This window comes from Drosophila miranda, chromosome XR, assembly GCF_003369915.1.
Source record: "Drosophila miranda strain MSH22 chromosome XR, D.miranda_PacBio2.1, whole genome shotgun sequence".
NCBI classification, from domain to species: domain Eukaryota; kingdom Metazoa; phylum Arthropoda; class Insecta; order Diptera; family Drosophilidae; genus Drosophila; species Drosophila miranda.
Genome location: NC_046674.1, coordinates 29,269,936 through 29,286,988, shown reverse-complemented (window position 1 = coordinate 29,286,988; position 17,053 = coordinate 29,269,936). Strand labels below are relative to the sequence as shown.

General features: G+C 43.1%; 2 protein-coding genes across 2 annotated transcripts; both read right to left on the bottom strand.

Annotated features, from left to right (window-relative positions):
• Positions 1–7,094: 7,094 nt before the first annotated feature.
• LOC117186825 (ERI1 exoribonuclease 2-like) lies at positions 7,095–8,046 on the bottom strand. The gene has a single exon (XM_033388115.1). The coding sequence runs from the start codon at positions 7,925–7,927 to the stop codon at positions 7,256–7,258; it is 672 nt and encodes a 223-aa protein (XP_033244006.1). The 5' UTR covers positions 7,928–8,046; the 3' UTR covers positions 7,095–7,255.
• A 5,167-nt stretch (positions 8,047–13,213) lies between these two features.
• Positions 13,214–14,175, bottom strand: LOC117186073 (ERI1 exoribonuclease 2-like). The gene has a single exon (XM_033386141.1). The coding sequence runs from the start codon at positions 14,037–14,039 to the stop codon at positions 13,389–13,391; it is 651 nt and encodes a 216-aa protein (XP_033242032.1). The 5' UTR covers positions 14,040–14,175; the 3' UTR covers positions 13,214–13,388.
• Positions 14,176–17,053: the final 2,878 nt, after the last annotated feature.

Here is a 17,053-nt window from a genome sequence, read left to right as displayed (position 1 = left end):
ATATTCTACGCCAGCGAAAAATATAGCTAAAAACTCGCTGCAATTTGAGGAAATCGTTTGCAAATTTGCATCTCCCCACGACATCTAACTTCTCATTACTTTCTACCTTTCCAACTGTCAGCGAGAACTTACATTTCCTCTCCTCCATTAAAAATTCTGGACCGTTCCACCACATCGTTGACTTGCTCAATTCGGTTACCAATAATCCCCTAGATACAATATCTGCAGGGTTTGATTTGGTGTCGACCTTGAACCAATCCTGTACATGTGTGAGCTCTTGTATTTGAGCCACCCTATTGGCAACGAAGGTGGTCCATCGACTAGCATGTGACGACAGCCAATTTAACACAATTGTGGAGTCCGTGAAATAGTTAACCTTCTCTACTGGTATGTGAAGACAGGCGCATACCTTTGCCATTAGCTTGGCCACTAACAATGCCCCTTGTAACTCTAAGCGTGGCAATGATGTTACCCTAACTGGGGCTACTTTGGACTTGGCCGTTACCAGTCGCACCGAAATTCCTCCCCCTTCATCTCTAACACGAGCATAAATTACGCCACCGTAAGCTCTGTTGGATGCGTCAGAGAAACCAAACAGTTGCAAAGTGCATGGGTCGGCCGTAATTGGAATTGAGGATCGCGGAATTGAAAATTTGTCAATTAGTTTCAGTTCTTCTCTATATCGAAGCCATTGAGTTGCGTAGCTTGCTGGTAACTCCTCGTCCCAATCCTGCTTTAGAAGACAAAGTTCCCGAACAAAGATCTTGCCCAAGATCAGCAAGGGACTCAAGAACCCTAACGGATCAAACACCTGAGCCAATTCGGACAGCACTGATCGCTTCGTGGCGATTGCGGAGACCTTTATGTTAAAGCAAAATTGGAATTTGTCCTCTAGACTTGACCAATATATCCCCAAAGTTTTAGCTGCGTCCTCTGTTTTTAGCATCAGGGGCTCTAGGCTGGTGTTGTTGTCCATTCCTTGATAATTGCTGCGCCATTTGTGCAGCTCGAACTTTCCTAGCCCTAATAATTCGGGCACTTGTTCTTTCAACTTTGTCAGTTCCTCTTTTGATTCGGCTCCACACAGCATATCATCCATATAGAAACTTCGCTTTACTGGCTCTCTAGCTAACGGAAATTTTTCCGCGTACCTATCGACCAAGTAATAGAGGCAACGTACTGCCAGGAACGGCGCCGAATTTGTTCCATAAGTGACCGTGTTTAGGCGTAACACCTAATTTAATAAATAAATAAATAAAATAAAAAGTCTCGAACAGATCAGGCTGCAACGTTGGACCAACCAAGGTTTCGTCGTTCAGTGACCTGCCGTTGCTAGATCTACATGAGGCATCAAATACGACTCGTAACTTGGTCGTCAAACTCTCTGGGCGAATAACCGGATGATGTGGCATGAAGTATTCGACCTTTTCTTGTCCGGCGGGCTCTATTGCCTTTAAATGCCCTAACTGGCGATATTCTTCAATAAATTGAACATATTGTTCCTTCAGCGCTTGGCTACGATTTAACCTCTTCTCTAAATTCAAGAACCTGGTAAGTGCGATTTGATAAGTTTCGCCTAACTCAACTTTAGGATTCTTAAAGGGCAGAGCTACCACTAAATGTCCTGAGGCCTCCTGCTTAACATGCGTCACAAAACAATCTTCGCACTGTTTTTCTTCCTCAGTGAACTTATCTACTGTTTCAGGGACTTCTTCACTTTCCAAAACCTTTGTACGAGCTCTTGCAGCTGATCATTTTCGACACCTTTCGTTCAATGGCAGTTGCTAACAGTGCAACTTCAGAAGATTTCGTGAATTCACCTACGACGACCCAGCCTAACAGAGACTTTTGAAGCCTTGGAAGGTGTGCTCCTAGTTTTATTTGCCCTGCTACAATTAGCTTGAAAAACAATGTGACTCCAACTAGCATGTCAATATCTTCCCCGGACTGAAATGTAGGGTCGGCTAGCGTAACTCCCTTGGGTGGAACCCACTCCGAACAAATTCCTGAGCTTGTTGGGTTATACTGAGTTATTTCCTTCAGCACACAGAAGTCCTCGGTAGTCATATATCTGGTGACTCTAGATTTAAAAGTCGCTTGCACCTCTCCCATAACTTGAGATGTTGCATTTCCAATACCACTGAGTTGTATGACTGAGTCGCGCATTTCTAGGCCCAGGGCCGAGACTATCCTAGCCGTCAGAAAATTTAATTGACTACCGGAATCTAACACGCACCTGCAATTGCGATATGCTCCGTCTTTAGCTTTGATTTGAACTACAGTGGTCGCAAGAAAGTTGGTGGATGATCTAGACAATAGGGAGCTATGCAGTGACTTTGGCTCTTGCAACTCCTGCCCTTTGAGCTCCGGCTCATTGGCAACAATAGGTATCTCTCGATGCAGAAGTTCATGATGCGGCTTGCTGCAAATCCTACACCGCGGACCATTACAGTTTCTAGTTGTATGTCGCTTGCTAAAACAAATCAGGCACAGCGAATGCTTCTTCGCCTCATGGTAACGTTGTACTGGTGATAGTTCGTTAAACCTTTGACACCCTTTCAATCCATGGGTCCCAGGACAAACGTAGCAGCCATTGCTGCCTATTGTTGCAGCTAAGGTCGCATTTTTCATCTCACCTTTACCACTGTGTCGGGCTCCATTGCCTCGCCTAACTTCCCTATTTGCCATATTGACTCCTCTGTTTATCAGAAACTGCGATAACAATGACCACGACGGTAACTTTTGGCAATCCCACTCAACTTCCCACCTATCCATTGTATCTTCATCAAGCTTTGTGCGAATCAGATGGAAAATTACTGCATCCAGAATCTCCTTATCGTCGCTTAACGACTTGAGTGCTACTAATTGGGCATTTACATTGTCTACCAGCACTCTCAGTCCCTCTGAGTCGGGTCTTTTTAGCCGCCTTAAGTTGAATAGCTCCTGTACATGTGATTGCAGAATAATTGCCTTATTTTCATAGCGATCTTTCAATAATCGTAGTGCCTTGCGATAATTAGGCCCTGTTTATTCCAAACCCTCAATCGCACTTAACGGTCCAGCTCCTAACGATGATCTCAAATGAATAAATTTAGACAACTCATCCAATTCAGAGTCTGATTCTATTAGAGTAGTAAAGGTGTTGTACCAGCTGGTCCATTCCGTAAACTTTCCAGCGAACTCAGGCAGCTTTAGCTTGGGAAGTCTCGATGAACGAGACACCTGTGTGCTATTTAGACGATCACCTACATTGGACTGCCGCCGTCCCCTATTTCCAAGACAGCTTAGTAACTTGGCCTTTAATTCGCAATAAACCTCCTCAGCTTCATAGCGGCTTTCATATTCGCTGGCGTCCTCGCTATCGTGTTCAATTTTAGCCTGAATGTTGCAGAACTGATTAAAGTTTGTCTCAAATAGACTTAACCTGGCTTCCAGCTCCGCAGCCGTCATGCAGTCGCTATTTTTTTCGATATAGACCTTGTTACGGACAAAGGAATTCATTAACGCCGTTCGAGAAGTGAGCACCTCCGCATCTTTACTCTTTCTAGGTGCCATTTGCACTGACTATTTACACCGGTGTTACCCTTGACAATTTAACAATAAAAAATACTCAATATTGGCATGAGTAAGTAACACGGTACCAAGTTTAGCCACTCTATTCAATAATCGGCTAACTTTAAATTCTCACTACACTGCCCAATTCAATAATTGATCAACAATTGACCACTGTGCGCCACTGTACCAAAATGTGTACTTGCGGCCCAACGAACCGGCAGGCAAAGAAGAAACGACTACAAAGTTAAATCAATGTCAAATAGCAATTACTGTTCTTTAGGTGCCGGCTTGTAACTGCATATATATGAAAGTATGTATGTGCCTTGCTTCAACGTATAGCAGTGCACGCAATAGGCTGTATGTGTGTATGCAGATACCTAAGCGCTCAAGCTAACAGAACAATTAAAGCGCAGAAGTCTCAAAGCCGCGACCACTTGACACTAAAACAATTGTATTGTTTTAAGATTATTCACACACATCGAATTGGAACTAAACATGCCTGCAAGAAATATTAGATGCTCAAAGCAGTTCACACTCACAATTCGATACCGAAGCCGCTGTCGCACTCGCCGTCAGCCAGACTCAGGGTGAAATATTTATTGAGTTCCAGTCGTGAACTCCATCCGGTAATTGAACCTTCTCCAAAGGTCCCTGCTCGGGCGCCAAATGTACGAGCTAAGTCCCTCCAACAGTTTTCCAGTGGAATCCGTCTACACAATTAAGACCTTCCTTAATCCGCTCGATGTAGTTCCTTGCTCGTTCGTTTTATTTCGTATGTCTCTTAAATCTAGTGATCATAATTCAGATCGTTTTGGCTCGATACTATTGATACTATCGATTGCGCTTCTTTATATGTACAGAATGTAACGCGCCAACTTTAAATTAATTCACAATTTTAGTAATATTTACATATTAATTCAAATATTCAAATTGTTAACCTTTATAAAGTAATTTAATCCTATATTCTATTAAGGGGCGTCAACAGTCACCATAGATTGGGGTAATTTCATTGAGAGTTTTCTTTAATCCGCCCGACTACCATTAGCCAGCATCCATGGCAGAGATATGACTGTCTCAGCTTTCTTTCGGCTGGACACCAACACTGCCTCGGTCTTGTGGGGAGCGAGTTCGAGCCCGACCCTCTCCAGCCACTGTTGAATACGCGCTATTGTCTGGTTGCAGGTCTTCTCCAAGTCTCCGGCCAAGAGTTTTCCCACCACTAGAACAGCCACATCGTCTGAAAAACCCACCATATGCGCTACGTGGGGGAGGCTGAGTCGCAATATGCCGTCGTTCATTGCGTTCCACAGTGTGGGGCCCAGCACCGACCCCTGCGGGACGCCTGCAAATACCTCCTATTGCTCCGTGCCGGCCTCGGTACCTGGGTGTGTCGAAAGTCTCTAGCGCCCTTAGGATGCAGCTCCACATCGCCGTGTTAAACACGTTCTTAATGTCCAGCGTGACCATTATGCAGTGCTCCTTACCGCCACGTTTCCATCTAGTGCTGGCTATTTCACCACTCTACCAACGGAATCAATCGTCGATCTGGCCGCAGTGATAGGGCGTGTATGAGGGCTATGCTTATGCTTATGGTTAAGTATGCGTCGCTTACATATATAATGATAAATACTAAAGGGCTCATTTAAATGAAATAGCTGCAAATGCATTAGACTTATTGACCTCCAGCCATAGCTTATAGAAGTCAATTGATGAACAATTGCAACTTTTCTGTGGCAAGGTACGTCGGTTCCAGGGTATTAACAAGCCTATTCAAATCACCCCACTCAGCTGCACTTAATTTCATGTATCTTTTGAGGCGCCTTTCGCAAGAGTCTTCAAATGGTTGCTGCTTGCTCAACATAGTGTACGTTGGGTTCCAACGGTCACTAGGTCATTACAGGCATTCTTCTCATCATCTTTACCATTTACCACCGAAAAATTCTTTTTCTTTTCAGGCACTTCGTAATCTTTGGAATATGAATACTCGTAGAAGCCTACAGGAACCGCAGGAGTCGGTCACAAACCGAACAGAGGCCACATGGTATGGCCCAGGGTATGGAGCAAGTCTGTCTGTTTCCAACACTTCCTCTAAGTGACACTTCACAACTTGGCTAAGGGATGCAAGCAAATTCCATCTTGAATCCGCATTCTTCTGTAGATGCTCCGACTTGAATAGGGGATTAGATTCAAGGCCAGACTGGAAATTGCGGCACAGAACATTTCGAAGGAGATAAGTCAAGTCTCTCAATTGTTCCCACTAAAAACTCCACTAAGATTATCCTACTGAGATATATGTACATATATTCAATATTCGCATTGGGCTATATCTAAACTCCAATTCTATGACAATTTGGATGCCTCGTTTTTCTTAATTTCTCTAATTTAGTTTCGACAAAATATCGAGCTATTCTAGCTTTCCCATTTGGGAATTCGACTACTTAAGTGCTTGGAGGGGTCCCAGAGGAAAGTGATCATCAAATATACAAACATTGTGCCCAAACGTTGGGCGGTAGGATCTTCCCAACCTCCTGTTCCTGGATTTTGTAATCTTATTTTTATACCGTATCACCTAGTGTAGGCGATGAAAATCGATGAAAAAATAAGTCCTTATTGAAGACTATGGCTAATCATTATGAATAGTAGCAAAATGTATTTGCTATAAGGCCATATTTATTGCTATGATTAGATGTACTCGTACGTAGGTGTTTAGATTGTAGATGTGGTAGCTGCGATTGCGATGCACATCAAATTTAAATTCATATCAATTGCTGTCAAAAGAAATTAGTTAAAATACATAAAAAAAAAAAGAACATTTTGTATACCCCCCCTTTCATAAGGAATCTATAAAGTATATATGTGTGTATATTCTTGATCAGCATCTACATATAGTCGAGGGTCGATAGAGCCATGTCTGTCTGTCCGCCCGTCCGTTTGTCCGTCCCTATGAGCGCCTAGTGATATGTATTTCAAAATTTCACCCCACCCTCTTCCGCCATCACAAAGGACGAAGATCTGTGGCATCCACAATTTTGAACAATCATAGAGAATAACCATATCTACCAGATTGCCGAATCTGAATCGGATCGGATCATTATTATAACCGAACAAATCAATTTGCAGTGGCTACGCAGCGTATTAAGTGTATTAAATATAATCAAATAAATAAATGGCTTTTTTTGTGTTCTGGCTCATTCTGCTTTGGTGGGATGGCTAAAGGCTTCTGGCAGGCGATCGGCTGTCATTGCGATGCACATCAATTTAATTTATGTTAGATAAAATATAAAAAGAAAACAAGATAATTATTTTGCTATTACATTTGTGTTCAGATTATGCAAAACTCATAATCATTCTCTACACCCAATAGGATAAATGAGTGGATTTTTAGTGTTGTGGTTTTCTTGCTGGATTTTGATATCCAGATGCAGGTGCTGGGGCTTTGCTGCGATGGCGACGCACTTCAAATGTCAAGTCGTTATTTCTGTCAAAAGAAATTATGTAGATAATAAAAAAACAATAATCTTATTTGGCGTTTACATTTGTGTTTAAATTGGGCCCATCTCTTAGTCAGCATTAGTGTCCTTGGGTTACTGTGGCGTTGAATATTAAACATAATCCAACAAACAAATGGATTATTATGCTCTGGCTGGGGGGCTCTGGCTCTGGCTGGGATGGCTAATGGCTGATGGCTGACCGCTTAAGCTCAGAAGCCACGGTTCTCGTTGAGCTCCTTATGTGGTGTCAGATCCTTGGTGATCGAAAAGGGGGCTGCATCACGAGACATCTTGCAAATGAGATTGCCCAGATTCTTGGCATCATCGATGCCGGAGTGAGCACGTCCCTGGAAGGTCAGCCTCACATGGGCCAGGGCATTGTCGAAGCTGAAGGGACGATACTTGTACCACTTCTTGTAGATGGCCCTCGCGTCTATCCACTGATTGAAGCAGGTTGGTTTACGTATATTCTTGCGTGCGCACTCCTTGGCAAGACAGATTCCAAAGTCCCAGTTCGTCCAGGTGACGAAGAAACAGTTTCCCTGTGGATTGGCCATACTCATCTTTGGTAGCACCAGGTTGCGGGCGCTCAATTCCTTCTTCAGCCACTCGATAAAGGAATTGAGTGCCGTCTGCAGTGGCACTCCCGCCTCCACAGTCTTCTGCTGAATGCCCGTCAGACTGGTACAGTATTCGCTCAGTTGCGGCGACTCCACGGGCATCACGTACTTGTGAAACTCCGCCTCGACCATACCCGTTTTCAGATTGACCAAAATGGCTGGGAACTCAATTATCTCCGACAATCTAAATTGTTGAGCCGGTTGATTTTCCCAGCAGGTGGCCACGAAGTCCACGGATATGGCATAAGTAAAAGGATGCATTGTCACCTGCTTGGATTTGCGTGAATTCTGTTTCGTTAACTGGATCTGGACGAGCTCCTTTCAGGAATATTCTCTGATGTATGTATTAGCCCAGTTGCTTTGTACACTTTTATGAAGGCCGACTGTGTTTGTGCAATTCCAATTGAATTCTTTTTCTTTGTAACGTAATATGCTGTCGCTTTTTTGCCAGTGCTTGCAGTTTTTGCTGAGTAACGATAACATTTGACCTATCATTGGAATTTGTGGATTTATTCGATATCTATCGATTTTTAATAAAATGCGACTTTGTAGTACAATTGTCAGTCGGTAAATAAAGCGCAGTGAAAAGCAAAGTTTAGTGCCTTTTACGAAAAGGAACGTTGTGAGTCGCAGCTACGGCCGCGATTTTAAATTTATACCCTAGCAATTAGTGCGAGTGAAAAGCATATAGTATAGTAAGTGTGAGTGAGACGACATATGTTGATGTTGATTAACCCTCAACAGGCTCGTGGGGTTTAAAATTTTAAAATAAAATGATTTTACTGATACAGTAATATTTAAATTTTGTGCAGCCATTAATAATTTTGCTTCAAAATTTTTAGTAATATTAAAATGTTCTTTAACATAATATATAAAAATTACTTATAATTCTTTGAGTTTTTTTGTATATGCTATTTATATAATCTAATATGCAATATGAAATTTTTTTGAGGTTGGAACTAAAGGGCTAAGCACATATCAAAAAATTCGTCCGTGAATAGTGTTGTGTTGCTCATGAGTAATGTTTACCCTACACTATCCGCATCAAAAAGCAAGCATGCACTGACGATAAGGGACAACACGAACGAGCTTCGGCTTTTGACGAGACCGCCGTGTATAATTTCATCATGCCCTACAATAAGTCAGTGCATACTGCACGATGAAGAGTGTGTGTGAGAGTGAGATAGATAGAGAGAGAGGGAGAGAGATAATGAAAATGAGTAAGCGCGTGAACGGCGTTGCGCAGCCATTGAAAATTAATATTTTCATTCCGGCGTAATAATAATCATTATCCGATCTGATCCCGATTTCCAGATTAGTCTGGATTGTTAGTTTTCTCGTATCTTCAAAATTGTCGATGCCACAGGTTTTCGTTATTTGTAACTCCGTAATTGTGCTTCATTATACCCGATACTCAAAATGAGTATTGGGGTATATTAGATTTGTGGTGAAAATGGATGTGTGTAACGTCCAGAAGGAATCGTTTCCGAACCCATAAAGTATATATATTCTTGATCGGCATCAATAGCCGAGTCGATTGAGCACTGTCTGTCTGTCCGGCTGTCCGTCTGTCCGTCCCTATCAGCGCCTAGTGCTCAAAGACTATAAAAGCTAGAAAAACGACGTTTTATATCCGGACTTCTGTGATATGTCATTGCTACAAGTTTATTTCAAAACTTTGCCCCGCCCCCTTCCACCCACACAAAGGGCGAAAATCTATGGCATCCACAAATTCAAAGATACGAGAAAACAGAAAATGAAGAATCGTAGAGGATGACTATATCTTCTAGAATGCAAAATCTGAACCAGATCGTATAATTATTATAGCCAGAATCAAGAAAACAATTTCATTCTTTCTCGCTCTGTCTCTCTCTAACACACAGGTTTCATGGTCGGTTTTGCCAATTGCAAAATATGAGTTCAAGGATCTCAGAACCTATAAGAGCCAGGGCAACCAAATTTGGTGATATCGGACCTTGACCGTTTTGTGTCAAAATTTCGCCACACCCCCGGGAGGCTTTCCGGAGTTCGCCCAGTTTCGGAGTCTACCATTCAGGTTTCTTCCGGCCTCTGTTCTTGCCAGAGGGGCAGGATTTATCGAGCGCTTTAATTCAGGCGTCGGTGAAGCTCTCCTCCTCAGGTGGGGACTCAGGGAGAACACGACAAAGGCAGTCAGAGTACCGAGTCCAATTTGTCCGCCTGCGGGTCCGGCATTGAACTGGCTTCGTAAATGAAAAGGAGAATACAGTTTCCATGTTACTGTGGTCCGAGAAGGAGTGTTTTTCCAGGACCCTCCAGGTTACAATGTTCCTCTGTATCTCATGAGAGGCAAGCGTGTGGTCCAGGACCTCCTTGTGGATTTTAATAATAGAGGTGGGATAACTTCCGGTTTAATAAGAACATCTGAGTGGTCAGTAAGTAATTAAAAAGAGGTACTCACCCCTTTCGTTTGCGTCAGTGCTTAACCACTGGCAGTGGTTGGGTCAGGTTGGTTATGACCCATGTATACGGAGCAGATCCTCAGTGAGCGCTCCTTGCCTTCGAGGCTAGGTCTTCATTGCTGAAATTTGGGAGCAAAAATAAGTGCCAATCTGGTGCCAATCTCCAAACACCTGGAAAAGGTTAGGATCGAAGTATTCGTTGTCGAAAAAGTTTGAATTGAGCCAGGTTTCAAACAAAATGACAGCGTCGAAGTCACACGAAGAGGTAGCCAAGCTGACAGCCTGAGTCATGGCACCGTCCATCGGCACGGTCCCAGAAAGTGGCGGTGCCGTCCTGTTGGCGGCCACGGAAGATGGATCCAGAGGAGGTTCAGGCATATCCCACTGAACCAAAGGGCCGAGACCCATGCTTGAAACCTGCTTATGTGCCGGAGTCCGAAATAGCAGCACACCATCCCCGTCCAGAAGATTGGGCAGGGAGAGCCAATCTAGGTGATGATGCTGAAGAGTGTTCCACATAAGAGTGCACGACGGGCTGCTGACTCTTCGTCAAAAAAGTGCAAGCAGAATATTTTGTGGAGAAGCGGCGATCATAAAACCAAAGGGGTTTCACTGGGTTTTTTTTTGAAGTGGATGAACCTGGAGCTTTCTGAGTCAGCGTGGACGTCCGCAGTGGCACAGCTGCACACAGATTAACTGCCGTCAAATCAGCTTCCGGCCTCTGTCTATGCGCGAAACCCTTACCGATACTGGACAGAATCTATCATCAAAGACCACGGGGAACACCAGATAACGCAGATAGATCAGCATCTCGCTTAACCAATTTCACGCAAGAAATTTCCCCCTCCGGCACCTTGAGTTTATTGGCAACAAATTTCACCACCGCCTCTGGCCCCGTCGCGGTAGCAAATTTACCAATATGCAGGTATGCCATAACAAATTAGGCAGATTTCTCAAGAGTTTAACTGAACACAGTGAGAGCTCACTAGTGACTACTTAATTTAAATTTAATTTAATTTAAACTGGAGGTCGGCAGGTATCCAGAGTCTGTATATTAGCAACCGAGCAACCCCTCGGCCATGCATCCCTCGGCATGTAACAGTGTCACCATAGATTGGGGTAATTTCATTGAGAGTTTTCGTTACTCTGCCGGACTACCATTAGCCAGCATCCATGGCAGAGATATGACCGTGGCAGGACTGTCTCAGCTTTCTTTCGGCTGGACACCAACACTACATCGGTCTTGTGGGGAGCGAGTTCGAGCCCGACCCTCTCCAGCCACTATTGAATACGCGCTATTGTCTGGTTGCAGGTCTTCTCCAAGTCTCCGGCCAAGAATTTTCCCAGCACTAGAACAGCCACATCGTCTGATAAACCCACCATATGCACTACGTGCATTTTCATGTATCTTTTGAGGCGCCTTTCGCAAGAGTCTTCAAATGGTTGCTGCTTGCTCAACATAGTGTACGTTGGGTTCCAACGAGCCTATTGAGTCCTGTACAGCCGACAGAACTTTTGCGGCGGTCACTAGGTCATTACAGGCATTCTTCTCATCATCTTTACCATTTACCACCGAAAAATTCTTTTTCTTTTCAGGCACTTCGTATTCTTTGGAATATGAATACTCGTAGAAGCCCACAGGAACCGCAGGAGTCGGTCACAAACCGAATAGAGGCCACATGGTATGGCCCAGGGTATGGAGCAAGTCTGTCTGTTTCCAACACTTCCTCTAAGTGACACTTCACAACTTGGCTAAGGGATGCAAGCAAATTCCATCTTGAATCCGCATTCTTCTGTAGATGCTCCGACTTGAAGGCCAGACTGGAAATTGCGGCACAGAACATTTCGAAGGAGATAAGTCAAGTCTCTCAATTGTTCCCACTAAAAACTCCACTAATATTATCCTACTTAGATATACATATGTACATTTATTCAATATTCGCATTGGGCTATATCTAAACTTCAATTCTATTACAATTTGGATGCCTCGTTTTTCTTAATTTCTCTAATTTAGTTTCGACAAAATATCGAGCTTTTCTAGCTTTCCCATTTGGGAATTCGACTACTTGAGTGCTTGGAGGGGTCCCAGAGGAAAGTGATCAGCAAATATACAAACATTGTGCCAAAACGTTGGGCGGTAGGATCTTCCCAACCTCCTGTTCCTGGATGTTTTAATCTTATTTTTATACCGTATCACCTCGTGTAGGCGATGTAAATCGATGAAAAAATAAGTCCATATTGATTCCGCTAATCATTACCAAGTAAGTATGAATAGTAGCAAAATGTATTTGCTATAAGGCCATATTTATTGCTATGATTAGATGTACTCGTACGTAGGTGTTTAGATTGTAGATGTGGTAGCTGCGATTGCGATGCACATCAAATTTAAATTCATATCAATTGCTGTCAAAAGAAATTAGATAAAATACATAAAAAAAAAAAGAACATTTTGTATACCCCCCCTTTCATAAGGAACCTATAAAGTATATATGTATGTATATTCCTGATCAGCATCTATAGTCGAGGGTCGATAGAGCCATGTCTGTCTGTCCGCCCGTCCGTTTGTCCGTCCCTATGAGCGCCTAGTGATATGTATTTCAAAATTTCACCCCACCCTCTTCCGCCATCACAAAGGACGAAGATCTGTGGCATCCACAATTTTGAACAATCATAGAGAATAACCATATCTACCAGATTGCCGAATCAGAATCGGATCGGATCATTATTATTACCGAACAAATCAATTTGCAGTGGCTACGCAGCGTATTAAGTGTATTAAATATAATCAAATAAATAAATGGCTTTTTTTGTGTTCTGGCTCATTCTGCTTTGGTGGGATGGCTAAAGGCTTCTGGCAGGCGATCGGCTGTCATTGCGATGCACATCAATGTGCATTATGCAAAACTCATAATCATTATCTACACCCAATAGAATAAATGAGTGGATTTTTAGTGTTGTGGTTTTCTTGCTGGATTTTGATATCCAGATGCAGGTGCTGGGGCTTTGCTGCGATGGCGACGCACTTCAAATGTCAAGTCGTTATTTCTGTCAAAAGAAATTATGTAGATAATAAAAAAACAATAATCTTATTTGGCGTTTACATTTGTGTTTAAATTGGGCCCATCTCTTAGTCAGCATTAGTGTCCTTGGGTTACTGTGGCGTTGAATATTAAACATAATCCAACAAACAAATGGATTATTATGCTCTGGCTGGGGGGCTCTGGCTCTGGCTGGGATGGCTAATGGCTAATGGCTGATGGCTGATGGCTGACCGCTTAAGCTCAGAAGCCACGGTTCTCGTTGAGCTCCTTATGTGGTGTCAGATCCTTGGTGATCGAAAAGGGGGCTCCATCACGAGACATCTTGCAAATGAGATTGCCCAGATTCTTGGCATCATCGATGCCGGAGTGAGCACGTCCCTGGAAGGTCAGCCTCACATGGGCCAGGGCATTGTCGAAGCTGTAGGGACGATACTTGTACCACTTCGTGTAGATGGCCTTCGCGACTATCCACTGATTGAAGCAGGTTGGTTTACGTATATTCTTGCGTGCGCACTCCTTAGCAAGACAGATTCCAAAGTCCCAGTTCGTCCAGGTGACGAAGAAACAGTTTCCCTGTGGATTGGTCATACTCATCTTTGGTAGCACCAGGTTTCGGGCGCTCAATTCCTTCTTCAGCCATTCGATAAAGGAATTGAGTGCCGTCTGCAGTGGCACTCCCGCCTCCACAGTCTTCTGCTGAATGCCCGTCAGATTGGTACAGTATTCGCTCAGTTGCGGCGACTCCACGGGCATCACGTACTTGTGAAACTCCGCCTCGATCATACCCGTTTTCAGATTGACCAAAATGGCTGGGAACTCAATTATCTCCGGTTGATTTTCCCAGCAGGTGGCCTCGAAGTCCACGGATATGGCATAAGTAAAAGGATGCATTGTCAACTGCTTGGATTTGCGTGAATTCTGTTTCGTTAACTGGATCTGGACGAGCTCCTTTCGGGAATATTCTCTGATGTATTAGCCCAGTTGCTTTTTACACTTTTATGAAGGCCGACTGTGTTTGTGCAATTCCAATTGAATTCTTCTTCTTTGTAATGTAATATGCTGTCGTTTTTTTGCCAGTGCTTGCAGTTTTTGCTGAGTAACGATAACTTTTGACCTATCATTGGGATTTGTGGATTTATTCGATATCTATCGATTTTTAATAAAATGCGACTTTGTAGTACAATTGTCAGTCGGTAAATAAAGCGCAGTGAAAAGCAAAGTTTAGTGCCTTTTACGAAAAGGAACGTTGTGAGTCGCAGCTACGGCCGCGATTTTAAATTTATACCCTAGCAATTAGTGCGAGTGAAAAGCACATAGTATAGTAAGTGTGAGTGAGACGACATATGTTGATGTTGATTAACCCTCAACAGGCTCGTGGGGTTTAAAATTTTAAAATAAAATGATTTTACTGATACAGTAATATTTAAATTTTGTGCAGCCATTAATAATTTTGCTTCAAAATTTTTAGTAATATTAAAATGTTCTTTTACATAATATATAAAAATTACTTATAATTCTTTGAGTTTTGTTGTATATGCTATTTATGTAATCTAATATGCAATATGTCATTTTTTTGAGGTTGGAACAAAAGGGTTAAGCACATATCAAACGAGGGGAACGTTGTGAGTTGCTGCGGACACCGCAACTCTACAGTTATACCCGATACTTAGTCAGTATGGCTCTCCTCCGGCAGACGCCGCTAATATTAAACGACACGACAAAGAGTGCGTGCGAGAGAGACAGAAAATCGGTCTGAGCGTGACGTCGGGCGCTGCGTAGCCAGTGCAAATTGATTTGTTCCTTTTGGGTATAAAAATGATCCGATCTGATCCAGGTTCAGCAGTCTGATAGATATGGTCATTATCTATGATGGCCACGAAACGGTCAAGGTCCGATATCACAGGAGTGTGGATACAAAATTTGGTTGCTCTGGCTCTTATAGGTTCTGAGATCCTTGAACTCATATTTTGCAATTGACAAAACCGACCATGAAACCTGTGTGTTAGAGAGAGACAGAGCGAGAAAGAATGAAATTGTTTTCTTGATTCTGGCTATAATCATAATTCGATCTGGTTCAGATTTTGCACTGTAGAAGATATGGTCATCCTCACCGATTCTGCGTTTTTGGTTTTATCGTATCTTTAAAAATGTGGATGCCACAGATTTTCGTCCTTTGTGGGGGCGGAAGTGGGCGGGGCGAAGTTTTGAAATATTTTTGTAGCAGTGACATATCACAGAAGTCTGGATCCAAAACATCGTTGCTCTAGCTCTTATAGTCTTTGAGCACTAGGCGCTGAAGGGGACGGACGGACGGACGGACGGACGGACGGACGGACGGACGGACGGACGGACGGACGGACGGACAGACGGACAGACAGACAGGGCTCAATCGACTCGGCTATTAATGCTGATCAAGAATATATATACTTTATGGGGTCGGAAACGATTCCTTCTGGATGTTACACACATCCACTTTTACCACAAATCTAATATACCCCAATACTCATTTTGAGTATCGGGTATAAAAATTCGTCCGTGAATAGTGTTGTGTTGCTCATGAGTAATGTTTACCCAACAACAACAATCCGCATCAACAAGCAAGCATGCACTGACGATAAGGGACAACACGAACGAGCTTCGGCTTTTGACGAGACCGCCGTGTATAATTTCATCATGCCCTACAATAAGTCAGTGCATACTGCACGATGAAGAGTGTGTGTGAGAGTGAGATAGATAGAGAGAGAGGGAGAGAGATAATGAAAATGAGTAAGCGCGTGAACGGCGTTGCGCAGCCATTGAAAATTTATATTTTCATTCCGGCGTAATAATAATCATTATCCGATCTGATCCCGATTTCCAGATTAGTCTGGATTGTTAGTTTTCTCGTATCTTCAAAATTGTCGATGCCACAGGTTTTCGTTATTTGTAACTCCGTAATTGTGCTTCATTATACCCGATACTCAAAATGAGTATTGGGGTATATTAGATTTGTGGTGAAAATGGATGTGTGTAACGTCCAGAAGGAATCGTTTCCGAACCCATAAAGTATATATATTCTTGATCAGCATCAATAGCCGAGTCGATTGAGCACTGTCTGTCTGTCCGGCTGTCCGTCTGTCCGTCCGTCTGTCCGTCCCTATCAGCGCCTAGTGCTCAAAGACTATAAAAGCTAGAAAAACGACGTCTTATATCCGGACTTCTGTGATATGTCACTGCTACAAGTTTATTTCAAAACTTTGCCCCTCCCCCTTCCGCCCCCACAAAGAGCGAAAATCTGTGGCATCCACAAATTCAAAGATACGAGAAAACAGAAAATGCAGAATCGTAGAAGATGACTATATCTTCTAGACTGCAAAATCTGAACCAGATCGTATAATTATTATAGCCAGAATCAAGAAAACAATTTCATTCTTTCTCGCTCTGTCTCTCTCTAACACACAGGTTTCATGGTCGGTTTTGCCAATTGCAAAATATGAGTTCAAGGATCTCAGAACCTATAAGAGCCAGGGCAACCAAATTTGGTGATATCGGACCTTGACCGTTTTGTGTCAAAATTTCGCCACACCACCTTCCGACCCCACAAAGGTCGAAAATCTGTTGCATCCACAATGTGGCAGATTCGGGAAAACTAAAAACGCAGAATCATAGAATATGACCATATCTATCCGGTTGCGGAATCTGGATCAGATCGGATCATTTTTATAGCCAAAAGGAACAAATCAATTTGCAGTGGCTAAGCAGCGCCCGACGTCACGCTCAGATTGATTTTCTGTCTCTCTCTCTTTGTCGTGTCGTTTAATATTAGCGGCGTCTGCCGGAGGAGAGCCATACTGACTTACTATCGGGTATAAATGTAGAGTTGCGGTCTCCGCAGCAACTCACAACGTTCCCCCTCGTTTTGAAAT

What these genes read in the sequence shown, in the direction of transcription:
- LOC117186073 (XM_033386141.1), bottom strand. Translation starts at nt 14,039, where the DNA reads ATGCATCCTTTTACTTATGCCATATCCGTGGACTTCGAGGCCACCTGC.
- LOC117186825 (XM_033388115.1), bottom strand. Translation starts at nt 7,927, where the DNA reads ATGCATCCTTTTACTTATGCCATATCCGTGGACTTCGTGGCCACCTGC.